At 40.3% G+C, this 27,119-nt stretch overlaps 1 protein-coding gene across 1 annotated transcript; it reads left to right on the plus strand.

The window, feature by feature from the left end:
- The first annotated feature begins 4,979 nt into the window (after nucleotides 1-4,979).
- On the plus strand, nucleotides 4,980-26,143 carry KIF24 (kinesin family member 24). The gene is made up of 12 exons (XM_041422066.1): nucleotides 4,980-5,593; nucleotides 8,908-9,097; nucleotides 10,372-10,469; nucleotides 11,728-11,943; nucleotides 13,050-13,137; nucleotides 15,181-15,302; nucleotides 16,839-16,944; nucleotides 18,689-18,760; nucleotides 19,410-19,519; nucleotides 20,452-22,818; nucleotides 23,738-23,831; nucleotides 26,003-26,143. The coding sequence occupies exons 1-12, from the start codon at nucleotides 4,980-4,982 to the stop codon at nucleotides 26,141-26,143; spliced, it is 4,218 nt and encodes a 1,405-aa protein (XP_041278000.1).
- Nucleotides 26,144-27,119: the final 976 nt, after the last annotated feature.

Raw genomic sequence — 27,119 nt, forward strand, 5'->3', positions numbered from 1 at the left:
TGGAGAGAGGAATAAAATACTCTGACATGCTTTGTGGGGAAACAAAAAAATCTCCAATATTTGTTTGTTTGTCAGCCAGTTTTAGTGACATTAGTTAGTATGGACAGAGCAACACGATAGTCTGAAGTGCTTCCTGGGGAAACAAGAAAATCTCTAATATTGAGTTGTTTGTAAGGCAGTTTTAATGACATTAATTGTTTTAGTAACTTCCTCAAGATATGTCAGTGGCAAAGGAAACCCCCGTTTCTTACTTGCTGCAAGCAGCAGACCTGTGTCAAGCTCCAGCTGTAAAATAGCTTTAAAACCATTTAGCATTAAAACCATTCCCTCCTCTCCAGTTACTTTTGCTGTACTGAAGCTGTAAGTGGTTATCTATGTCAGTGTCCAGCCTCAAAACAGCTGAGCACTTGTTCCAAGGAGCAGTGGAATGTTTAATGCCCTGTTGTTTACATGCAGGGTAGAGTAATCCTATGATCTTCCAGAGGGATCTGCTGCAACGTCAACCACGGCTTCACAGAGCCCCACCTTTTGCATTAAGCTAAAATTTTGGGCTCATTTTACAGCACAGAGTCTCTCTTGTTATGGAGCTTGTCTTAAAAAAGTGCAGCTGCAGTTTGACCCTGTTCTTCACAGGAAAGCCCTAATTCCCAAGGAATGGGGTCAGAATGATTAAAGGTAAAGCATTCTGTGTGGTGCTCTGGGAAAGCAAATTAGCCATTCACTTCTGGAGGGTTAAATCAGATTTGGCTTTGGATCACCTTAAAAAAAGAGCTTAATGTTCAAATTAATAAGGAATGAAGATGGATGGGTAGTGACAAGAATTAATACCTTTTGCCTTTTCCCTGTTCATTCTTTGCTTCTGTATTTCAAGAAACCTGGAAATTCTTTGGCATGAGTAGAACCTGTGATGAAGTGCTGAAGTCTTTTTTGGGGTAAAATGGCTGCAAGTAACAAGTACAGTGTAGACCATTGCTGCTGTAGTTGCTATCAGGAGAAAGCACCCACCTGCTACACACATTTACAAACTTTTCAAGCTCTTAAGTTTTATTTTTGTAAGGTACTTGTAGAAGACAATGGCTTACACAGAAAACAAGGTGGTATTTATGTTTTGTATGCTGATTAACAATTTCTATGTTTATCAAATACCCTTGAAAATCGTGACTTATAAAATTATTTCATAACCAGGCCAGGTTTTGTTATTCAGAGTGATTACCTTAGCCTATGTGCAGGACAAAATGTATCATTTGCATCTGTAGGAATGTCACTTAAGATTTGTTCACTTTATTTTCCTAATTTGAAGAATAGATATAATGACACTTGTGTTCTCTCTCAGTGGTGACACTCAGAAAATCATCTAAATCTAAAATTGACACTCTAAATTGTCTAAAATTGTCATGTGAAAATGAGTGAGCTACAGTGGGGTAACAGGACATATGAGGGTTACTCAAGTGAATGGGGTGCTGAGATGTTTAATAAATCAGAAGTTAATAATGATCAAGGTATAGTGGGTCAAGGCTGCTTTATTCTTAAAATAATCTCTATGGGGCTTTTTCATAATTTATTTTATACACAGTGATTGACACTCATCGAGCAGCTTCGAAGACTTTTCCTCCACCTTGAAAAGTGCATTGAGAAGGAAAAGATCTTGTGAAAGAGGTAATTAATAATTAAAAGCATTTTAAAATGGAGCGTCAGCTCTTAGAGCATAATTTTGTTGTAAGTTAATTTCCTTCAGGACAGAAAAATGTAACCACTCCTTCCTATTATTTACACCTGACTTTTCTGTTTCTCATCAGCTTTATGACCTTTGAAAAACCTCTTATACTGAAGCTGAGGAAGATTTCTCTTATGACAAACTGCATTCTAATTCTATGGCTAAGTTGGTCTCTTTTATATATAATTCTAATGCTTTTTTACAATAAGCACTTACACATTACCAGCATCTGGAAGCCTTTTAAAATCTTTGTAAGACATCTTGGCATAAGAAACAAGTTGTAGAGAACTCATGTTTGTCACACAGAGGTGTCAGGCTGGGTGCACGTGGAGAATTATACCTCCACACTCACCTCTTTCTCAGAGTATGTTGTATCCAACTATTTCAAGAAGTCCTAGTCCTTTATGTCAACCCTGTTTTCAGTGAAGCTACCCATATCTTTGTGGGGAGCAAGACCTAGGTTTTGGTATGAAAATACCACAGTAAAGAATGGTATGTTTTTCTGCCCCATGACATGTTATTCTCATGAATGAACAAACAAATAACTGAGGAAATGCTGGCTGTTACAAGACTAAAAGTCTTCTGCCTTTTTTTTGCCAGAAGATGGCATTAACAATTTAGGATTCTTGAAAACCTCCTCTTAGTTTTCACAAAGCAAATTTATTTTGATGAATTGTTTATCTGTTACGAAAAGCATCTTCAGACACAAAGATCTCCACAGGGTTAGATGAATTAAAGTATTCTTTCAATAAGGAGAAAGATATCCCTTTTTTTAGAGCATCAGTGATTGAAAGGTGAGAAGAGTTTCACTGGCAATTGCAGCTTTCCCTGAGTTCTTTCATGTTTGAACCACACAAAATCTTTTAGCAATTGTCTGCTCTTGAGTTTCACAGTGATCAAAAATGCTGATCTTCTAATTATGCCAACCCCTAATTTTTTTTTCCTGTGGTTAATTAATTTGTTACTCCTTTATTAGTGAACTGGGGTTTTTTTCCCCTAGCTTGTGAAATTCCTGTCCTGTCAATAAGGAGTTGGTGGGGTTATCCCTGAAACCACTTAGATCCAGTAAGATTTATTCTGTCTGGAAAGGCAGATCTCAATTCTTATTAAGAGGCCAGGTCTCATTAAGAAACCATTTCGTTGCTTTCACGTTGCACAGAGCCTTAGCCAATTAGCCACAGAGAGCTGCTTACATTGCTCTTGTTCTGCAGTACCTACATTACTTGGATTTTCTTAATGCTGAGAATTCTTCTGACTTGTCACTCCATATAATGACAGCCTGTAATTTCTAGCTATTTAAATATATTTTATTTCATTTTTAATTACAACCTTGACCTTCACATTTGTAACTCTCCTCCCTTGTATGCTGAGTTTTTTTTAGAAAATGTTTCCATTGTTTCTGTTTTTATTCTTTTTTTCTCTCTACTGTGCTCACCATTATAATTTGAACAGAGGTTATGACTGAATTAGGGTCTTTGGACACTCTGTATTTAATATAAGGATCTATAAAGATGTAGGTATAATCTAGGATACAGATAGAGAGTAGACAAAGTAAATTTATTGGATTATTTTTCTTTAACAGATTCTCAACACTTTTGAGATTGGTATCTTGGCCTTGAGTTCTAACTGCTTTTTTCATCAAACAGAAGAAGTTTCCCATGGCAGTGCATACAGAGAGTTGCACAGCACCTGTACTGGTTTTACATCTAAAGCTATCTTATGTAAGAAAGGGGATTTTCCAAAATGTAATTCTTTAAATGAACTCTCAGGTTCCTGTGTATTTTAATATGTTAGAGAAGTTGGCAAGTAGTGAATGCTTGTGAAACCCTTGCACACATTTGGTATTTAATCTCTCTGCTCTCTGGGTTTGCTGTCCTCTCTGTCAGTTTTGATTTCCCCCTCCCAGAATCTAGCAGCCTCAGCAGTGACTCTAACTTTACCTCAGGATTCAAAATCACATTATCTACACATTAAATAAATTCACTTACATGTGAATTTTTTGGTCTTGGAGTTTGTTGTTGTTGAATCTCATAATTTTACCTAAAGCACGGACTCTAAGTAATTTTAGATGTTCTCTACTGTACATGTTGGCCTCTGTAGTATCTTACACAGTCAGCATTTTCTATATTAATCCATATGATTTTATTGTTATTACTTCAACATAATGTATTAATTAATGACATGGACTCAAATTTGGGGATGACGTTATTTTCTTGTATAATTTTATTGTAGAGAGCCTTGAAAATCCTCACAAAGAATCTACCCTGAACTACAGGGAGAAAAACTTAAATAATTCATTTTTGTTGAGTCTTACTGTGACCTCCAAACATGAGTAAGGGCAGTATTTGTTAAGGTCCTAGACTGAACAAAGGTATGAGAAGGCAGTGGACAACAAATACTTGAAGTGCTATCATTTTTGTATTTTATGGAAGAAATAAAAATATCTGCAGATACTAATCCATTGGGATACAGACAGCTGCACCATGCATTGCCAGTAAGACATAAGTGAAGAAGTTGGGGGATTTGGGGCATACTTTTCAGTGATTCATGTTTCTTTTTTGGGTTTCCCAAGAATGCAAGTATGGCATTCCAGTGGCATATATAGATTTAGAGAAATGCTGTCTTTCAGATTTTGCAGAATTGTTTTTTTGGTTTTTCTGTCAAGGAGACTCAGAAATGCTCAGAGGATTCATGACATAAAAGAGAAAAGTACACAACAAAACTGCAACTTTTCTATAGGTCATCTGTAAGATGAATGGTCTTAATTAGGCAACTTGAGGTGAGGACAAGTGCAATTTTTTCTCCACTGGTTAGTTAACCAGGGGTAGCTGACCCACATTAGACCATGTGCCTTGATATTAAATTGACTGTCTAAAATTAGGCATTTTACATTCTATAGCTTGAGGACAGGGTTTCAGTAGCTGTGGCATTCATCAAGTAGACATCAGGCGTGTAGGAGCTCTGTGGCAGTGAGTAATATTGTCTTGTGCATTTCTTGCATGTTGTGTACTTTATATAATTTTAAAATATAGTTTCATAGATAAAATATGTGTTTCATGTTTTACTTTATTGTTGTTATTGCTATTTTCTTTAGTGTTTGTCAGTCTAGTGTATGGTAAACTTGGAGTTAAACAAGCTTCTAGCCAGCTGCAAGTAATGGCATCAGGAAATGTGCAGTTTCTTCATTAGTAACTTTGTCAGATGTGATGTTTCTTATGATTCTAATGTTTATTTTATTTGATTTCTTGTAGGCTCTAGGTTGAAGATGGCATCGTGCCTTTATGAATGCCTTTGTGAAGCAGAACTTGAAAAATATTATCCCCACTTTACTGCCTTTGGTCTTCAGAAAATTGATGAGCTTGCCGAGGTTTCCATGGAAGATTACACCAAACTGGGGGTCCATGATGCAAATGACCGCAAACGTCTTTTCCAGCTGATTAGAATAATCAAAATTACACTGCAAGAAGGCACTGCAGACTTAAGCAAGGAGGATTTTCAACCACGTGGCCTTTTCGTTCAGCCTCAGGTGACTAAGCCAGGACCCCGTAGACAGCTGCGTTTCGAGTCCTTTTGTGGAGAAGATGATGGAGCAGCTAAAGACTCTAAATCTGAATTGTGTCAGTCACCCGATTTCAGTGCCAATGAAGAGAAGGACAGTGTAGGGGAAGTGCTGGGACACAGTCCACCACACGATTCAGAGCCGATCAGATTCACTAGAAGAGACGTAAATATTCCTGGAAAAGGTACAAAAAATGAACTGAGCTGTCCAACAGTTTCTGATGATATTGCCCCTCTCCTGGGCGATTCTGAAGTTCCTATTGTACAAAGAGTGACTCATATTTCAGGGTACAATTATGGACTACCTCATTCCTGTATCAGGTAATAATCACTCACCTTTATTTTGCTAGTACTTCAGGTTAATCATAAATGATTCTTTCTTAATTGTGGAGCAGAATCTGTCTTCCTCAAACTCCAAATAAGCAATCCAAGCACTACAAAGCAATGCAAAGTCTTACAGACAAGAGAGATATTAATAGGCATTTCCAACTCTTCGAGTCTCATAGAAGGAATCATCTGAATTTGACCAGCTGCTACTCACCAAGGTTGTCTAAGAATAGTCTTTATTGTCTTTCAGGATTTAAGGCTTCCTTTTCTTGACATTTGAGCCAATCTTTGTCTTTCAGGATTTAAGGCTTTCTTTTCTTGATATTTGAGCCAATCTTTGTCTTTCCATGGGACCATTTTTAAAACGTTATTTTTCCAAAATATAGCATTGCCTGTTGTTAAATTTGTCAAGCTTTTCTTGGTAAAAAGGATACAAGCTGTAATGGCTATATTTGTTTATAAAGAAATTTCTGAACTGAAGCTTTAAAAGGAAGGAAAATGAATGCAGCTGGGAAGGATTACAGACCTGATGGTGAGAGGGATGCCTTGCAGCTGCTCCTTAGTCATGTGATCTGTAACTTCCATACTTTTCCCAGTCTTTGGTACTGGAGGGGCTGGGGTTATCATGAACCACTGGTGAATCTACTGTAGCAACATTTTTAAAGCACTATTTTTTTCCTGATTCACCAGCAGAGCAAGTATGTCTCTGCACACACAATAGCAGTATCTAGCTTTTGCAATGCAGTCATGGTAGTTAATATGCAATGAAAAGAGGCAGTTTTATGAAGTTAGGCCTGGTCTGGGAAGGCTGTGGAGAAAGATTTCGTACAGGGAAAGATCCATGGAGTTGAGGTGTCAATTACAGCTCCCACCTAGAGTGCATGTAGCCTGGAGAGATAGATGCTGCTGCCACAGTGGAAAAGTACTAAGGTGACGTAGTAAGTAGAGCACTTAAACTGTGAAAGGCAAGGCAAAGGTTTATAACTCTCCTTAGCAGGAAAAAATAAATCATTCCCACTTTCTGGACAAGTGCACTAACCTCCAATACATATTGATACCTGGGTGCATTCTCTGTCTCTTCTGGAAGATGAGCCATTGTGCAGCTAAAAGGATAGGATTTATAATGCTGGCAAATTAAAAATTTATACGTTATTAAACCTAATGGCTAAAGTAAAGGAGTTAAAGATTTTTATCCTGCAATAGAGACATGTTCTTCATTGTTCTCTCTTTCCTTGTTCTCTTCTTTGCAAGCACATTCTTCTGTGCCAAGCATTATGGCTCATCTTGTGGGCTTTCTGCATCCTCCTCCTGATATGCCTCAACTTAATTTTCTCGTGTTTGGAGAGTTGTGCATTTCAGGCAGGCTTGGAGCAGCATGCTTACACTCAGGTTTGTGATTCCTGTTTTGCAAGTGCTTAACTGAATCCATCCATTCCGTTGGCACCTTGTGGTTTGACCACTGTGAAGGCTTACCTGGTCTCATCTATGGGAAATACTGGAAAACACAGATATGATTTCAGATAGGAGAAAGACAAAGTGCTCTTTTAATATGTTCAAACTTGCCCACAGCAAATAACTTGATTATGCGAAGACATAATTGTCCTTCTGACCTATTAGTCAGATTTCTTATGATCTGTGTCATGACTGTTGTTTGATTTCTTTTTCCTAGTAATGAAAAATGATTTTATTGTAAAATACAATTTATATTTTAAGAGTTAGTAAGAAATACAAACTTTGGGTTCAGCATATAGAATTAATGTGCATTCTGTTCCCATACAAAATATACTCAACAAAATATTCCTCTGTACTAGAAAAAATTTATTCCTTTTTTCTCATTAGAGAAAAATTTCTCTAATAGAGTCTCTAAATTTTCAGGGCTTCTTTTCTCCAGATCCTGCCATCCTTTCTGCTGCAAGCTCTTAGAGCACAATGGCTCTTGCTGCAGGTCACCAATTACACCCTCTGGCACAAGAATTAAACTTCAGAGCCTCCGATCATTTGTTGGACAACATTTGGTGCCTAGTGATATGCATAAGCTCACACCAGCTTATGAAGCATCTTATTTCAAGTGTCATTGCCTTTCTTCTGTGACAAAAGAATTTTCCATCTAAATGCACAGCCTGATCCTGGATTGCACAGGAAACCTGTACTAAAATTAAAGGGACTCTAGTGACAAGTAAAGATTGCTCATGTGTGGTCTTCAAAGACATATCTTGAGATTTAAATCTGCATCTCATGTGCTTCTGGGGAATCGTGGAGCACAACAGCAATGATACCACAAGCCTGTGGATGTTAATGAGATGTTGAGTAACTTGAGGGTTACAATTTGTTAGACAGCTGGAATATATGAGTTTTCGGTTGCTATGCTAAGAGATTTTGGCACCTGGACAGTGTGGCAAAAGCACTGCTTTTGGGCAAGTTGGGGCTTGATTATTTGAAATGCAAATCCAGGCTGAAAATCATTACTGATTTGGCTGAAGACAGTTTGAAGAAGGGAGAGATATATTGAATACACTTTGGTTAATTCTAGCCTATTCTATTCACAAAATGCTTTACACAGCAGGTTAATCAGTGAAACATGAAATTACCTCTTGTTTCTGAGGTGTCTGGAAGGGGACTAAAGTAAAATTGCTGAAACATAAGAGCACAACTTTGTTTATGGTCTAAAACCACATAACCTTTTTATGAAAAAAGACCAAAGGGAAGACAAGGATGAGATCAGGTTTTTTTTGGTTTTTTTTTTGTTTTTTTTTTTTGAGCTGAACAGGAACATGGTGATACTATCTCATTTGCCAGTTTGAGTCATTTACTTGTAACCATTTGGACAGTCTATAATGGGAAGAAAAAAGTCCAACATGAGAGGAAAAGCAACTAAGTATTGTATCTTTTCTTTTTCAAGATCTATTAATACTTCCATTGTACATGATTAAGTGACTAATCATGAGTGCAAATAATTTCACAAGATTAAATTTCATTATATTAACTTGGATATGATGCCAGCTTCCATCTCATGTTTGTGTACTACTGAAAATATGTCAGTCCAGCAGCAAGTTCAAGAGTGTAGCTGTACAAGTTCAGGAGTGCAGCTGTACAAACATAACTATTCCTTTAACAGAAGTGTACAGGAAGCACCAGTCTGTTTAGGAAAAAGCATCAGAAACTGCATCATGTAAAAATGAGGTGTGTTAAGGAGTTTTCTGATAGGCATTAACAACAGTAACATTCTGTGATAAATGTAACAAATTCAGGCATATTCTAGATTCTGTTGTAACTTGATTTTAAAATGCGGACCTCCGTTATTGTTGTAGATCCAATACTTTCGACAAAGAGACTCCATGGACAGAGAGTGAAAAAATCAGAGTGTGTGTCCGAAAACGTCCTCTCTGCCTGAGGGAGGAGAGACGTGGGGAGGCCAATATAATCACAGTGCAAGACCAGGAAACCCTGCTTCTCCACGAGAAGAAGGAGGCTGTTGATCTTACACAATACATTTTACAGGTAACATCCTCCATTGGAGGTTGTGTTTATGAGCCAGTCACTTGCATGGAAGGATAAAGCTTATTGTGCCTGGAGTTTCCATGATTGAAAACAGAAAAGGACTGTTAGTATTTCTTACACTGAAATAGGTGGTGGGATTTTGTTTTAGCTCAGAGTTGTCTATATTTGAGTTGCTTCTGATTTATGGCAGACTGTGCCAGCAAACCTGAGCCCAGAATTTTAAGGTCTGGAAGTATGTCTCTTGGAATTTTCTTTGTATGTGGCAAAATAAGCCCACTGCTGCATGCCATTGCTGCAGGAGAAATGCCTGCTGATGGCTTTCCAGGGTACTTCAGTGAGGAGTTCCCTTTCCTCTGCTTCAGCACTGCAGGTCTGTTTTAATGAATCATACACACCCTCATCCCCTTCCTCCTTTCTATTTTTCTCAAATGCTTTTGAAAATTAAGTTCCCTTTTGTCTTTGTCTCTTAATCCCAAATAATTTGTGCTGTCATAGTTCAAATTCTCACTGTGACTGACAGCACCAGGAACAGAAATGATTTGTAGAAGCAGCAAGCTATTCTCGCTCTCCTGAGTGTTATTTTTACAATCTGGACCCTAGTAACAACTGTCTGGAGTATCTGGTAAAATTTCAGATCTCTTTCAGGCCCAGCTCATGTGCCACCTTTTACAGTGGGACACATGCTGAATCATTTCCACAGACCCTGCTTCTTTGAGTCTGATCTGTAGTGTGGGAAGTTCTGATTTTCTTGCCCCCTTTTGAGTTCAGACAATGTAGCTTTGCTTAGGAACAGCTTCTTTCTTCTCTGGCACAAAACTTTTTAAGAACAGAGGCAATTAATCACAACTAAGTCACAAGTGAGAACTAATTTTGAGAGAATCAAGAGCTGAGTCTCAATTCTTTTTACTGTTACAGTCTGACAGTACATCTGTAGGCTGATTCATTTAATGAATAGGTTTTCTTTAATTAGCTTTTTTTTTGTTGTTTCTTGTTAAAAGGCTCTGATATGTTTTGCTTCAGTGATGGAAAATTGAGGCATTTTTGTTTCCTTTTTTTTTTTTTTTTTTTTTATTTACCTCTAGCCTGAATCTCTTGACTGGTGTGCTGCTACATGAGTTGTGCTGCATATTAAATGTGCTAAATCACTCTCGACCTAATCCAAAGCCGTATGAAGTCACTGGAAAGATTTTCATTATTTCATTTTACCTTTGAATGGAGTTGGAGGGGAAGTGAAACATATTCATTCTCATGTAAAGATTATCTTTTTTTTTCAGCATGTTTTTTATTTTGATGAAGTCTTTGAGGAGTCATGTACCAATCAGGATGTGTACATGAAGACAGCTTATCCTCTCATTCAGCATATTTTGAACGGGTAGGGCAGCAGTGGTTATTTTTTGTTTTGTTGTTTTCCAATTTAATGTGTATGCCTGAATTTTCCTTTATGCTTTTCATCTTTTGTAACATACCTCCATTTCACGTTTGCCACATGCCTTCCCCCTTTCAGAATATCTTTGATTGCAATTTTGACAAAAATAAATCAGGGAAAACTTTCTTCACACTAGGCAACAAATCTCAATTAAAGAAGAAGGTTAAATTGAACCTCAGTGGCCACAAAGTGACCAAAGCATGGTCAGCCTAGAATAAAAATGTGTCCCAGGGTTTCTGAGCTCTCATCTTCACTCTAACAAAGGCTCCTGTGTGGCAGAGCACACTCATCTGTAGAGAAATAATGTTACCTCTTTCCTGAGACTACTGAGAGATAATTTTACACGTATTTGTACAGTTCACAAGGTAATAGTAATTATGAATAACCTTGTGATTTGTTTTTATTGATTTATATTTGCATAGAGGTTTAATTGTAATTACATACTTCCTGATTAATGGGAAATTTTTGGTGGCTTTACATGAGACATCTTACCGCTATGCAAGGTTATATATATATATATATGTATATGTATAATATATACTTTAATATAATTACTTTTTTGAGTCTTTGAAGGTAAGGATTACATATCCATACTGAAAATTAACAAAATGGAGCATTCTGTTACTAAAAATCTTCAAGTGTCACCAACAGAGTATCATGCTCTTGAGAAAAGGAAAGTGAGAAAGGAGAATGAGACTTGTACCTTGCTATGTAATAATCACTAAAGCCACAATTCACATTATCCTTAGTCCAGTAATGCCACCAGAAGAGATTATGCTGTTTTTTTCCCAGCTTTCCCCTTACTTTTCCATCCCTCCTGCTGGCATTCATTTAATCTGATGCCTGGCAAGGCCAATCTGCAATCTAAACTGGCAAGAAATTGTTCGCTGTGATTACTGCAGCCCTACCTTTTTACCCATTCCTCTGCCAGGAGTACTGAGCCAGGTACAAAGTCTTTTTTTTAAGAGGGACAGGAAAAGGAAATGGAAAAGGAAAAGGGGAAAGCCAGCACCTTGTGCCACATCAGATCTCCATAGGGTATACTTGGAAATCATTGTTAAGCATTCTGCAGTTTCCCAGAGAGGGTAGTAGACCAAACTTGATTGCTAAGGGGCCGCTATAGATAGATACCAGCATTGCAGAATATTATTTAATAGAATGAATGAATCAAATGTGGCACTAAACACATATGCTGTCTTCACAGAGGCAATGCAACTTGCTTTGCATACGGGCAGACTGGTGCTGGCAAGACTTACACCATGATAGGGAATCACCGGAACCCGGGACTCTATGCCCTGGCTGCTCAGGACATCTTTAGGCACCTGGAAGCATCACCATCCAGAAAAGATCTTGGTGTTCTAATCAGTTTTTATGAGATCTACTGTGGACATCTTTATGACCTGCTAAATGGAAGGAAAAGGTATTTGAGTAAAAACATTATTTCCTGTGGTTGTGAATCAGTTGGTTACTGTTTAGAAATCAATTACTGTTTTCATGTTATTACATTTAACTTAGTAGCATTTATAGCAAATGTTACATATTTAATTATGGTTCTTCACAGGAGATACTTAGGGAGGATAGCAAGATCTGACAGTAGATACTGTGACATTGATAGGGACTCCTGGTTTGTTGTTTTGGGGAAAAATAAAGTTTGAGATACAAGCTCAGGCTCTTGCTTACAGTGTAATAAATTAGCTGGACATCCGTAGGTAGAGAAACAAGCTACTTGTTGCCAGAAGTTCCTGTCTTAAAATCATAGAACATTTTGAGAAGGAACCTTAAAGATCATCTTGTTCCACCCCTGCTGCCCATGGCAGGGACAACTTCCACTAGACCAGGTTGCTCAGCGCCCCATCCAACCTGGCCTTGAATGTTTCCAGGCTTGGAACATCCACAGCTTGTTTGGACAGCCTGTCATGTGTCAGCCATTGTGGAGTCCTTGTCTTTCCCTGGTCAAGCATAAACTCTGGCTGTCCCTCCTGCTGTGCCAGTGGGTATTTGGCTCTTGTCAATCCAGTCTCTGAAGATCCTGTTGATCTCCTGCATGCCTGACTCTTCAAAACCTGCGCACCTTCCCCCTGGACACTTTTACCTGGCAGCGCAGTGACTCAGCCCAGCAAGCCTCTGAGGTGATGCTGTAGGAGCTGCTTTAAAATCCTGTGCAAAAATCGTTAGAATAGGAAGACAACAAAGTTTACAGTTTGATGAGGACTTAGAGGAGCCTGAGATGTAGTTTAAAGGGAGACAGAAACTCTAAAATGTAAATGTGGTAATTTACTTCCCTGCTTTATTATATTCTTGAGCTAGCAGAAATGCACTGGTAATGTCTCTTTAGCAGTGAAATGTCAGTGGTACTTGTTATAAATAAAGTGCCTCTTCAGCTCTGAAAATAAATTAATGACAGCAGGGTCTCTCCCCTGTCAGTAGCCTTGATTGCTTTTTCTCAGTGTCATGACATGGACATGTTTTTTCATTGCTGCTTTCTAAGATTTCAGATATCTCCTTTTTGCACTGTTCTCTTGTCAGGCTTTATGCAAGAGAAGATGGCAAGCACGTTGTTCAGATAGTTGGACTGCGGGAGGTTCAGGTGGATTCTGTAGATCAGCTGTTGGAGGTAATGTTTGGAGTTCTTTGTCTTCTGCAGCCCACTTTGCTTATTTGTGAGGTGCGTCACTTACAGAGATTATTTACTGTGTAGCACAAGTGTTATGTTCCTGTTTAAGGCCCTGAGATTGGCAACTCCAGCAAGGCACCAAGGGGCTCTATGAAAAGTGCCTTTATTCATTAAGCTGTTTCTTGTGTTAGCCACTTTCAAGTAGTTGATTCACAGCTGTCGCTTCTGCTGCCATTCCATAGGGAAAGATTCCAAAAGTTAAATAGTGTCCCAGTAAGGGACCTTGAAAGATGGATATGTATTTTCTCCGAGTGTAGTATCTTGTGGGTCTATGAACATAGATTTTTGTGTATAAAAGATACGTGGTTTTGAATATTTATATATTCAAATAATATATAAATTTGAAAATTATTAGAAGCAGACATTAGAAAATACTTAAGATTGAGATATTTTGTCTGAATTAAGATTAAAATACTGCTTACATGTGTGCATGATAACAGCCAAGTAAAATTAAGATCTTTTAACAGTAGATAACATTCACCAAGATCAAGGCTTCAGTTTTCTTCCCTATCTCTCTGAGCCCTAAAAGGACTCTGGCAAATTTTCTGTATTGTCCTGCAACAAGCAAGCTGATTAAATCTACTTTCTATTTAGCCTGACTTTGCATAGTTTAATTCTTTTTTTTTTTTTTTTGGTAAGGAAGTGTCAGTTACAAGTGCCTAACACTGTAACTGGCTCATTAAAATTGTCATCGTTTTGTCCACTGATATTGCACTTAATTGAGTTGTTCATCCTCCCATTAACTCCGAGCTTCAGAACAAGCTGGTGATGCTTCTGCATGTTAGAGTGCAAATTTACTATATGGGTGATTTGCAATTCCTTGGTATTATCACATTCCACACACAGAGGAGCTATTAAATTACTTAATTCTTACAGATATCCTGGGGGAGAAAATACAGGCCCTTTTGAACAAATATTGTTCACAGGCCCTTTTGAACACAGAAATGTCACTGGCTTGACTCAGAACTTCTGAGTATTCTGCAATAGATATATGGAAAGAGCTTTGAATGCATCCCTGGATAGTCACTACTCATGGGTGTTGGCTTTGATTCAGAAATTATCTTCACTTAGCACTGATATAAAGCTCAGAAGCTGCAGTGGGTGGTTATGTTGGTGATTGAGAACTGGCCACTGAAAAGCCTGAATAATCCGCATCTATCAGCTGAGAATGTATTGATTTTGCTAGGCAATATTTTGATTTGTTCTTGCAGCCAGAAGCAAAATTAATGGCTTTTCTATGAATGCCCTGCTGCAGTCAATGTTAGACTTTCTGCAACAGTCCTTTAAAATTTTCAAAAAAGAATTATCCAGATTTGTATCTTGAAGGAGCCTTTATCCTTCTGTCTTGCCTTCCTTCCTTGTTTTTTTATTTTACCGCTGTATTGACTATAATTATCTTTTAACTTTGTTCCTTACTCTGGCATAATTTTTTCTTTCTTCTGCTGTATTGAGTATAATTAATCTTTTAACTTTGTTCCTTACTCTGGCATAATTTTTTTTTCTTTCTTTTTTTTTGTTTTGGAAATTTAGAAAGGTTCTGGCAGTTCATAACTTTTTGTGTGACTTTCTGGAAAACTGTACTCATCTACTATGAGAGAAAGCAAAATTTTAAAAGAACACAACAAATGGTCAATCTCATAAGTCTCTTAGATTGTGTCTATAGTACTACAAAAGTATGCCAGCAATATAAGAAAGAATTTAATTTTATAATGTGGGTATTTTGGAAATGTGAGTGTGTGATGCAGCAGATTGTTACTTGCAGTGTGCTCTTTAGGCTCTGTAGTGTCACTACAAGCAAGTCTATGCACAAAGTTCTGAAAGAAATAGTGGAGGGATCCAGTCTACCTCTACTTGCCCCAAATCTTAAGGCTGTAATGCACCTTTCCTCACAATGTTTTCTTACCTTAGGAGGACAAGATCTCTTTCTGAGAGATTGTGGTTTTATTTACAATTCATTTGGATTTTGTCCCCCTTATTTTGCAGGTGATTTTGAAGGGGGGAAAAGAACGTAGCACAGGAGTTACTGCAGTCAACTCAGATTCCTCTCGGTCTCATGCCATCATCCAAATTCAAATTAAAGACACAACCAACAGGGCATTTGGAAGGTAAAACCAGAAGAAGTGTTCAGTGCTGTTAAGCCCAGGGACTTCCAAGAGACAAAGAGGAGGTGTTAGTGCACAAGTGTGAGTTAAATTAGAAGACAGGGTTAAAAGGGACTTTGAAAAGTTCCACAGTCCTTTCTCTATTTCCTAGGAGAATGTTTTAGGCATATCTGTGACAGCTTTGTCAAAATTGCTCATACAAATTTCCAGTGAAGGAGTTTGACAATCAGATCCATCCCCTCATCTTCAGTGTTTAATTTGGCTAAAGGTAGATGCCTGCAGTGGACAAAACCACATGTGAACTCACCACCTTTGAAGTCAGTAGAATGAAATTGCCACTTCTGGGATCCCTGCAGTAAATTAGGTCAGGTGCATTTGCCCCTCAAAGCATTTCTGTCCTGTAATTGACTATAAAGGGCATGTGGGATGACCAGCCCAGGTGGAGATGACTCCATGACAGATGTTTGCCTTTGGCCAGAAGAATCAGAGTACCTCACATAAACCTCCATGATAATTTGAGTGTGTGACTCTGATGCTATCTGCAGCAGACAGAAAGAGCAGTTTACTTACTCTTGTGGCATCCACTTTGTGTATTCAAAAACAAATTGTACCTCTTCTCAGTCATCTTTTCTCCAGAGTAAACAACCTCAAGAAACAGGTCTGAGGAAGAACATCTGTGCATCTGCATTACTGTAAAGTATCCCAAAATCCTGCTAACATCTCCTTCCATTAGCTACCACTGTCTTCTTTCCCAGGATCTAATTTTGAATACAAGGCAAAATGGGAAAGCCACAAACACTGAAGAGAGGAAAAGACAGAAGAGGCAGGCTTAGAAATAAAAATTATAGAGGTTTATGTTGGTGTGGCATTTGAACTGGGTGGGTTTTGTGAGTCTCAAAGGGAAGTGGAGCTGAACTGAGGGAAGGGTGCCAAGATGTGCCAATGAAGAAGTCAGGGCTGTTGCAGAAAAACAGGAAGGACAAAGACAAAAATACAGTGCAACAGTCAGTACAGCAGCTGGCACCCAGAGCTAGGAAGTGTGAAAGGGAGTAATGGAGTTCTGTGGAAACAAACAACAGGGATCACTGAAAGCTCAGTATATTATTTGCTACACTGGAAATTTCTGTTCCTGTTGTCCTGAATTCCCATTTGACATGGCAACTGTCTCTTTTACCTGGAAGGAGAAATCAAAACACTTAAAATTTCTTTTAGCCCTGTTCTTAGGAAACTACAAACACAGTGATTATCTGCAGAGATGAATATGTTGTACTTTACACAGCTTATCCATTAAACTCTGGAGCACTGTCATCTCATGTAACTACACGTTCTATTATTTAATGTTAAGATGCTCTGACACAGTTCCTTCTCTTATGTTTATTTTGGTATCTCAGATATTTTCAGTGGATGTTTCTTGTTGTTCAAAAGTATTTATTTCTAATCACTCTTCTGATGCCATGTGTTGCAGCCTGCTGGTTTAATAAAGGAAAAAAGAAGAGGGGAAAAAAGCCCCTAAGATAAACGCAGCTTTGTTTTTTCTAGGATATCATTCATTGACTTGGCTGGCAGTGAAAGAGCAGCTGATGCCAAAGAATCAAATCGACAAACAAAAATGGAAGGAGCAGAAATAAATCAAAGTCTTTTGGCAGTAAGCTACTATTATGTCTGGGGAAGGTTTTGTACTTAATTACTAGCATGTGTTTTAGGATAAAAATTAACCACAGAATAATGTATGCATGGAGAGGAAAAAATAACTAAGGTACTAAGTGTGTTCAGTTTAATTTGTCTCATGCCTGAAAAACAATTTAAGAAGGAAGAGATAAACCTATAAAAATTAAGTATTTTTAATCCATTCTTACTGCCAGACAGGTAAAGGTAGCATGGACAATGTTAGGTGTAGTATAAGTGACCCATATTTAATACAGAAGATTTTGTCCCTTCTAAAGCATGCTGGCTTGGAATTGCCATGTTTGTTTCATAAAAGCACATCTGTTCCTGCCAGTTATTTTTACCACTTCGGCTTCTCTTTCAAATCAGGAATAAAGGACTTAAGAGCATAAAAACTATCAATTTATGTGTGGGGAGAAAGGAACAGGAAGAAATGCACTCCTGAGGCAAACTGTCATTGTAAGTGTCTTTAGTCAGGCAAAGAGGGACAAAGGAGCAGAAAAATGCCATCTAAGATAAAGCAGAAGTGCCTGTAAGTGTAAATGCTGCAGAAAGGTTTGTACCTCCTGTAATGCAAACAAGAGGAGCTCAGCTGGGCCTGGGGGCTTCTCTAAGCGAGGCTGAAGGTGATACAGGTTCCAGGGTATGAGCCAGCAGTGCAGAAGTCTGCACACAACTGTACCTCTTAGTGGGTTGTAAATAGGAGGTGGCTTGGGGAATGTAGATGCTCTTTTGCACAGAGGCTCTTCCTGCACTGGAATGTTAGTATTTGTGCTGGGGAGGTAGTCTGTGAAGTGAATGTCTTTCTGTACTTCATGCTTGCTTGAGTACTTGCTGGTGAATAACTGAGTGTCATGACTTCTTTCTCTATAGAAAGAAGTTTGATCTTGAAGGTCTGCTCCAGCCTAAACAATTCTGTAATTCCCAAGAATCCTAAGCTCATGAAATTCTTTTAAAAGAAACTGTCAAATCAGAGTCTGTATATTTTTGGCATTGTGTGAAACTAAGAAGATACCTGGACAATCTACAAGTAGCAACTGAATTAAATATAAAAAGCAGCTTTGGGTGAATCTTTGTAACCTGCAGCCTGTAAAGCTTAGCTCTGGCCTCAATGATGATAATTGTCTCTTCAGGCCTTTTAACCCATGAGATCTGAAGTCTGCTGCTGGTTTGTATATTCATGTAATTTTCATGTGGAAGACTTCCAGACACTGCAACTATGAGAGCCAGACTAAGGAATTACAATTGTTTAATCTCTTACTTCTTACAGGTGCAGTTTTTGATAAAATGCTGTAAAAATGAGAAACAAATGTCATTTTCAGTGGGAGTTTGTAGAATGTAGAATGACTGCAAATGCTTGACGGCAGTATCATCATGACAATACTGTAATCTGCTCTCTCCAGAAGAAAGAAAATAGTTGATAAAGCTCTGTCCTTTGGGTACACCTGCCCTGCAAGCTGCAGCATAGCCTAGGCTGCACCCAGTCTGGCTTCAGACTAACTAGATGTAGTGCAGGCAGCAGCTCTGTGTGCTGAATGTTTGTGCTTGCTCCTTGCATCTGGAGCCGCCCACGGAGCCATCAGGCAGGGCACAAATTGACCTTGCAAGGGACAACACATATAGGAGTCAAAGTGACACAGGACCTGGGCAGGCTTGGTGTGATGTGTTCAGTTCCTTGCCAGTGCATGACTGATCTGTTTTCTGTTTTTAATTTCTTTTGGTAGCTAAAGGAATGCATTCGGGCGTTGGATCAGGAACAAGTGCATACTCCTTTCCGGCAAAGCAAGTTAACTCAGGTAAATGAGCAGAAAGGCAAGAGGAGAGGTTTCCCTGCTGCAGACAAAAATAAGCAAAAAATCAAACAAATAAGTAAATAAATAAATGGCATAGTTCAGTAACTGCTTCCTCTCTTGAGGAAGAGAAGAAATGCATAGCTTTTGTAAATTTTAATTTTAAATGTAATCACAGAATTAAAGCCAACTGCCAATTTCCCCCAGCCAACAATGGGGACTGGCATGGGAAAAAAAGAAACAAGCCAAGAGGTGAAACCAAACAAAACCCCAAACACCACCATCCAGACTCATACAGAGTTACCATCCATCTCCCCACAGTCTGAAAACAATCGTGCATCTTCTATTCAGTTACTGTCCTGGGAGCTTTCATCAATATTTCTTGACTTCAGCTGTAACAGCTGCTTTATTCTCAAACCATATTGGCACCCTTGAGGCACCTGGAACAAGGGCTTGTTTGGAGCCCTAATTAATACTTGTATTCATTTTAAACTATAAACAAATAAAGACAAGAAAAACTGAGATGAGGACTACATTTATCCAAAAAATTAATAAGCCACTACCTCATGCTGAATTTCTTCTGTAGATGTTGCTAATTTACAGGATGTGCAAGAGAACTGCTAAGAACCCAATTTCTTTTTCCTTCAAACCCTAGGTGCTAAAAGACTCTTTCATTGGCAATTCCAAGACATGTATGATAGCCAATGTTTCACCGAGCCACCTAGCTGCAGAGCACACCCTGAACACTCTGCGATATGCTGACAGGTAGGAGATGAAACTCAGTTCTTGCCAGGGTGAAAATCACAAGTAAAAAGTAATGTGTGATGTTTGCCATTACATTTTATTATAGTTGAACTGAAAATGTCAATTTAGGCAAGAAACAGAATCTTTAAAAAGCTAATAAAATCGTTACTTATTCCAACTCTTATATTTTGTCTTAATTTTTTTTGGTTCTTGTAAGTACTTTCTGATGGCTACTTTCAGTGATGAAAATATCACTATGTGCCACTATGTGGAGAAATACTTTTGCTAAACTGCAGGGCAATCAAAAGTTTTTATTTAGTTTTGTATTTTGATTCTACTTAGAATGTGTACAAGGCCTTCATCCTCCCTCCTACAGAGCAGGAAGTAAATTAGAAGCTGTGCAGTGCTGGTCTTAAAAGAACAAGAGACAACTTGAGGGGCAAGAGGAGCAGAGGGAGCAGCTGAGGGTCAGGGTGGTAGGGGAAAGGGTGACACCAGTGAAGCAGCTCTTCACAGCTGTACTGCTGAGTCTATCCAGGAGCAGTGCAGCCCTGTGCACTTCACCTGAGCTAAGACCACCCACTGCAACTACTTCAAAAGTCCTACTTTGAGCCCTGTGGGACTCTGTGATGTGCTGTGGAGAATACCAGCTGGTTCTGCTGCATTATAATGTGTGGAAATGCACTTGCACTGAAACTGAGGCCATTTCCACTCACTTGACCTGTTATGCACCGCTCAAGGAAGAGCTTAAAAAGACTGCTATAGATTTTTCCAGAAGTCCAGGCATTTTAGGAAAAGCGTTTTGATACCTGTGAAGAATCACAGACAGAAAACAAACCATGATGTTGAATTCAATATTCAGTCTTAGTATGTGAAAGCATTAATTTGTTCTGAAGATGCTGTTATTTATCTGAAAGCATGACATCTTCTAAATCCAGCCTCTTTTTTTACAGGGTCAAAGAGCTGAAGAAAGGGACTAGATATCCTACCCCTGTCACAAAAAGGCGTCGCAAAGCTGGAAATGTATCTCCAAAAAATATCCAAGGCACACCCTTTTTGCCGCCTGGGGAAAAGAGTTCTCCAAAGAAAGTGAAGCTAGGCCTACAGCATCCCTCAAGTGCTACAAAACCAAAGGCATATCCTGCAACACTCCAGCCACCTGGTGTCCCTCTTACCTCTACCCCCAAGGGAACTGACAAAGAACATGCCTACACAGGAAATACCAGCAGTCCCTGCTTCCACCACACCACCCCAGTTAAGGGAGTCCTACAAATAACACATCCCCTGAAGAAAAATTATCTATCCCCCCTCTCTGAAAAGAGCTCCTCGGTGGAGGATTTCATTGCAGAAACAGAAGAGAGTGGCCAGCAAGACAAGTATATGCAAAACAGAACGCCTGTCCAGTGCCTGAAAGTCCAGACAGTGCAACCTCTTCAGAAACAACTTGTTCATAGTGAAGATAATTCCTTTGGAGATGGCAATCTGCCCTCCAACAGCCAACAGGAATGGGGAAATACTTTTGCTAAACAGTCTGTTGAACCGTGGACATATCTGCCTTCATATCAGAAGGAAAGGGAAGAGCATTTACGTCTTTATCACCAGCAGTTTCAGCAACCCCCTATTCTAAAGCAAAAATTGAACTATCAACCCCTTGAGAGGTTTTTAGTGCAGTACAAGCCCGAGGAGATTCAAGTGAAGCAGGAGCTGAGCCTTACTCCAACTGAAGGGCAGAGCAAAGAGTGGGTACAGCTGGAAGATCTGGATGACAGTGATTTCAGTGAAGATTCCTTCTCACCTGTCTGTAGTCAAAAGAGTGTGAAAAAAGGAAATAGCAACAAATCCAGTCAACATTCATTTTTCCTTCATGAAAGAGAGCAAGGAACTGAAGAAGAGCAAAAAGGCCAAAAGCGGCAGGATTTATTTTTTGAATATGCAACACCCATGGAAGATCATGGATTAGACGACAGCTGGGATTGTAGTGAGGGTAGCTCAGAGGCAGAGGAATCCACTAAAAATTCAGGCTGCAGCAAAACTCCTGCAGACTGGAGCCATGATTTAGCTGTTGAATTCCCTCCAAGCAATACTGCAGAAAAACCTTACTGCCTGCAGGAAGATCCTGCTTGCAGCTGGAGAAATGGCAAGGACTTCCTAGCTGATCACAAAGAGTACAAGTCCAAACAAAGAAGCCTTGTTTACTCCAGTGAAGCTACCTTAACTCCAGAAAAGGATACTTCAACCCCGTATGTATCTCCTGTATTGAAATCAGGAACTCCAGAGTGCAAAGAGTTTGATCTCCAGCATGAGGAGATGGAAGAATCCACTTTGGCTAAAAAGGCTGGCCTTACAGGAGGAGGTGTAAAATGGAAAACTCGAAAAAATGGAGTCAGCCACACTGTTTCTTCCAGCTGTTCCTCAGAGTTCACCTCCGAGCTCACGACCCCACTCCTGGTGTCGCCTCCTGATGGTGAGGACACAACTGAAACAGAGAAAGCGTCTTCCAACCAAGAGAAGCCCCATGGTGAGAAGCAGGTGCCGGACAATGACGCAACCCAGAGCAGGTTTGAGGACGAGGACTGGCAGTGCACCAGGAGCAGATCTCTGACTGACAGCATGCTGGAGCTGGCAGAGCACCTTGGCCACGGGGGAAGCCTCTGTGCCCTGCTGGGCTCCTCTCAAGACACCAGCAAGAAGCTCCCACCCACCTGTGGCCGTGTGAAGCCGTGCTGCTGCCACCTGGGATCAGTTTTATCCAAGCAAGGAGTCTGGCGTAGTTTGTTTGTTGGACGTGACCCGACAGAAACATCCACAGCCGGATCCACAGCTGGATCTGCGGTCGCCAGGCCAGAGAGAGAGGGTGGGGGGCTTTGCAGTGACTCCCCCTTCAAAGAACAGTCAGGAGGCAGACGGTGTGGTGCTGATGTTAATCAGCATAACAATGCTGGTAATTCAGGGAAGTCTAACTCAAGTCAAGGGTCCCGTGCTGAGGAAATAAATGCTGAAAAGAGCTGTGCATCCCAGTCCCCCTCTCAGGAGAGCTGCTGGCAGCTGCAGCCCAAGCCAGGACTGAGGAATGAGGACCTCACCCATTTTGAAGACCCTGCCAAGTCATCGTTCGGCAATGAGGAGACAGCGTTGCTGAAAAACAAGTCAAAGCAGAGTATTTTTACACAAGAGACTTTTGCTGCAGATGCAGGATTTGCAACCAAAGATAATAAGCCAGTAGCAAATGCAAAGTGCCCCTCACACGTGTCCAGCAGCAGTTCTCCAAGTGCTGCATCAGAGATGGGGAAATGGCAGAGAGAAGCCCTAGAAAAGGCACAGTAAGTCTTGCTCATCATGAAGTTTGTAGTGAAGGTTAGAAAATCTGGATGTGTGCTACATTTCCTTTTTTTGTATGTCATACCTACTTCAAAAACCAGTGGTTGATCATTCTATTAAATAATTATAAGATTAATCATAATTTGTAATAATTCTATTAAAAATATATGGTTGCTTTTATTTAGTGATATTTTAAAATCTCACAGGAAGCTAATTATTATACTACAGCTTCTAGGATAATGCTAGAAGAATAAATATTATAATACAAACTGCAGTTCTCAGTAATTAAGTGGCTTACTATAAGCTGTAAAGTACCTAAAATATATCAAAACCTTCCATCAAGAATCAGGTTATAGCTGTTCCATCAATGAAAAGAAATGCTGCTAGAGCAGCTGAGCAGTCACGAAGATGTACATATAAAGCTTCTGAGTACTCTGAGCTGCCATTGTCAGCTCCCAGGTACTGGGCTGCATTCCCTTGACTGAAAATACATTGTTGGTCAGTGAAACTTGCTCAGAGGAATCAACAGCAGCACTGAGCCTTCCTGCTCAGCCTGTTTCTCACTGGAATTACTTACAGACTCATGGCCATAAACCATTTCACCTATTAATTAGATAATTGTTGTGCTCCTTGATTCTCCTACAGTGAAGAGCAGTTGTGTGCTGCCTGTGCTAAGGAAGGGCTGTGGTCACTCCTCTGTGAGCAGCCCTCAGTCACCCAGTTCATCCTGCAGCCCTCAGCAGTGCAGTCCACTGCACTTCACAGAGCACTGGTGTGCCCTTCCTGAGTGCCAGGGACACAGGACAGCAAGGCTTCCTCTGGGGTATTCCTCTTTCTTAAAGGTTTATGGAGGCCAGCTGTGATTACAAGCAGTGATTACACTACAGGCTGTGTAACCAGTGTGTGTTTTTTGTTAATCAGAAAGACTGTAATTCGTGCTCATCAGCAGCAGCTGGATGAACTGGCACACCTGTGCTTCAAAGAGGAGTGCTTGATAAATCAGATGTCAGCAATGGTAAGTGTTTCAAATTATGGTTTTGGTGCCCATTGAGCCTGCACAAATTAATCTTAGAGATTATTAACTTGAATTGGTGATGTGATGTTCCTTGTCAGTTCAAGCCCTTGTCCAAGGCCTTAGTCCTGGGAGAGGCCTCTCATTTTCAGTGCCTGCTGTGTTTGCCAATCTCCACTGTGACAGGCCCTTGGGGAGCAGGAGATGGATGGGCCAACCCTGAAGCCCTTATCTCTAATAAGAGAGCCTTCCCTTATCTCGCACCACGGGGCAGACTGTACCAGACTATCTGTCCCTGTGATGTTTTAGCTCTTGCAGGCTGGGACAAGTAAGCCAATACCACAGAACAGAGCACACCCCTAGGGCAGGACACTGGTGGGATTTGGCTCTTCCCTCTGGGAGCCTCTTTGCCTATCACACTGCAGGTGTGCCAACAACCTGGGCCTTGCTTAGTCCAGTGTTCTGACCACTGTGGCTTGTGCCTCACATGCTCTTGGCTTTGGTTACTCAAGTGTTTCTTGACTTGTCTTTGCTTCAGTGGCGTACCCTAGATGTAAAAACTGGCACCTGCATGGCCCCACTGCTAGCTAGGCAATTCCTGTTCTCTGTTTCTCCTGTATCCCAACCTTGTCACACCTATGTGAAAATCCAGACTGAACATTTTCCAGTGAGAGCTCCTGCCTTCCCAGTTCCCTTACCTTCTCAGTAAAGCCAAGCTCCATTGCTGCATTGCGTTATCAAACCATTTTGATTCCTATCACAGTTCAGATCTGAAGTACAGGGACTCTTCCCTCAGGGGCTTTGGAGTGAGGCCACCATGTGGCTTATTCACTGTGATTTCAAGCTGCACACGCTGCTTTACAGATAACATACAGTTCACAAAACAGCACAGGAGACATAAACTGTATTCATTTTGTGGCAGACAATGCAGTGAAACAAAGCTATCTTTCATTTTCTTAATTTTTTAAAATCTTCTGAGATTGTTCTTGTTAAGTCTGTTTGTCACTGGACACCAGCTCTCTCCCTGCATTTATTTGCCCCTTGCAGCAAGCAGTTATTTTCCGGCTAGCAGAATTTTTACAAGCTTGCCAGGCCTCCCAGCAGTATGTGAATAACATACCCTGTAGTTTTATTTCACAGCATGACCTTTTTTTAATGAAATGTGCTTGGGCTTCATGCATCAGCTTCTCTCCTTCCATTTGCAGATTGTTTCACCTTCTCCAGCCATGAAACTTTGGCTGCAGGAGAAACTCCTGCCAAGACCAGACACACTGAACAAAGCAATATTTAAAGTACTTAAGAAAAATATGCCACAGCAGCTGGGTTAGTCTTCATAGCTGTCCTGATTTCCCTGAAGGACAGAGATACAGTGCAGGAGATACAGCTGGAGTACTGCCAAATAAGCTTTTGTGTGATTGATTTTCATACACAGCAGCTGAATTTCCCAGCCCTGGGGATGCTGACACCTCCCAGCTTCTCAGGCACAGACCTGTGAACAAAGGCACCAAACTACTCTCAGCTGGAGAGAAGAGCATGTCCAAGTGCTCCCTTACTAATACAGCCCTACTTAAAAAAGGATTAAAACTCCAGTTTTAATCACAGTTCTATACTGGTTTTTATCTGTGTGGCTATGAAAGGTAGAGTTCCCTGGGTTGAGGCTGGATACGGTATTGAGCTGGTATTGCTCATAGCAGACCTGCAGCCATGGCCCCATGACCTGATGGGAAATAAATCCCTTGCATCTCTCAAGATTGGGCTATAATGTCTGATCCATAGTGGCCTAACTCACCTTTATTTTCGTAATTGATAAATCCAACATGAGAGGTGTCAGGAACAGAGTTCAGTACATGGTAAAACTGGGTGACCAGTCCCAGTAGCAAACCTTTGAAAAGCTAGCCAGAGTAGAAGAGCGACAGCAGCTGCTTTGTTTTTATTTTTTAAGCCACTACACGAGCTGTAATTTCACCAACAGATAAAACTACCAGAGTCAGTGAACCTTGGTATTTAGAGGCACTGACCTTTGTCTGTGAGGACTGTGACTTTAATAAGGAAATGCTGATTTAATCTACTAGTCTGCAGAATGCTTTTACATTCTGCTGCAGTGTAAAAAATACGCTGATATTTTCAACCTGCTGATACTGTTCCCTACTGTTTCCTTGTGCCTTCCTTGCCAGGATTTTCAGAATTTCATGGCCATGCTGGATGAAATCTTGGTGCTGAAGTCAAAGTGTGTCCAAACAATGCGAGCCCAGCTTCAGCTCTGTTCCGTCTCCCCTGGCACTGAAAAATCACTGCAAACACGTCCACCAGTTTAGACCTTCTTTCCTTACACATGCACTGGAGCAGCTAGAGGAAACCCCAGCCAGCACTTTGCTACACTTGGTGCTGCAGTGTGTGGTTGTTAGGGGATAGTTTTTGGTTTGACATTTGTGACTAGTGTGTGTTTTATATAAGGATGGAGAGAATTCTGAGTAAATGAGAGATGACTAATTGGCACCATAAGCTTCGTATTTCATTAATACCAGTAAGCCACATTCTGAACAGTAACAATTCAGCAGCCTTTAAATATCTCACCAAGTAGCAAACAAGTGGTGTTAATGTATCACAGGAGCTTCTCACATGTTAAAGGCAATCCTGTGTTGCCAAGTAAGGGAAACAACTTTGAAGCCAGATACAGGTCAGAACGGAAATGCTCAAAAGCTACCCAGAAAAGTCTTTGCAAACAAAACCCAGGAAAGAGAGAGGAGCCAGGAATTGTTACACTAAGGTGTCTAGACCTTAAGTATTTGGAAGTCAAGCAGGGTGTGTGAAGTGCCATCAGTTTCAGAAGAAGGAAGCCTATTGTTGAATTAGTGTTTGGGATGAACCCTCCAGAGCTCCTGAAAGGGGTGGCTTTAAGTTAGGGGTAAGGAGTGGTTTAGCAGGGACTTCCTACCAAAGATTCCATCTGGCATGTTAATGAGCACATGCGTTTCATGCTGCTGCCCAGAGGAAGATGCCAGCAGCTGTACCTGCAGCACACCACATCTAATGCCTGCACTGAGCAGAGCTGAACAGATTTCTCGCATGAAAACAGGGTCTGCTTGGAGGCACTGGGCTTCCAGAAGCTGCTGACAGCACTGTTATGTGAAACTGTTATTTGAATCAAGAGCTACGGAGCAATCTGCTGGAGCCCTGGTGCTGCATGCATCGCATGTGAACCACAAAGCCAGTCCACTTGCTTTGAAGGCACAAGTGACCTTGAGACACGCTTGCTGACAACACGCTGTGAGAGTGCTCCCAGTCCAAAAT

This window comes from Onychostruthus taczanowskii, unplaced genomic scaffold, assembly GCF_017590055.1.
Source record: "Onychostruthus taczanowskii isolate IOZ18803 unplaced genomic scaffold, ASM1759005v1 scaffold70, whole genome shotgun sequence".
Classification (NCBI taxonomy): Eukaryota; Metazoa; Chordata; class Aves; order Passeriformes; family Passeridae; genus Onychostruthus; species Onychostruthus taczanowskii.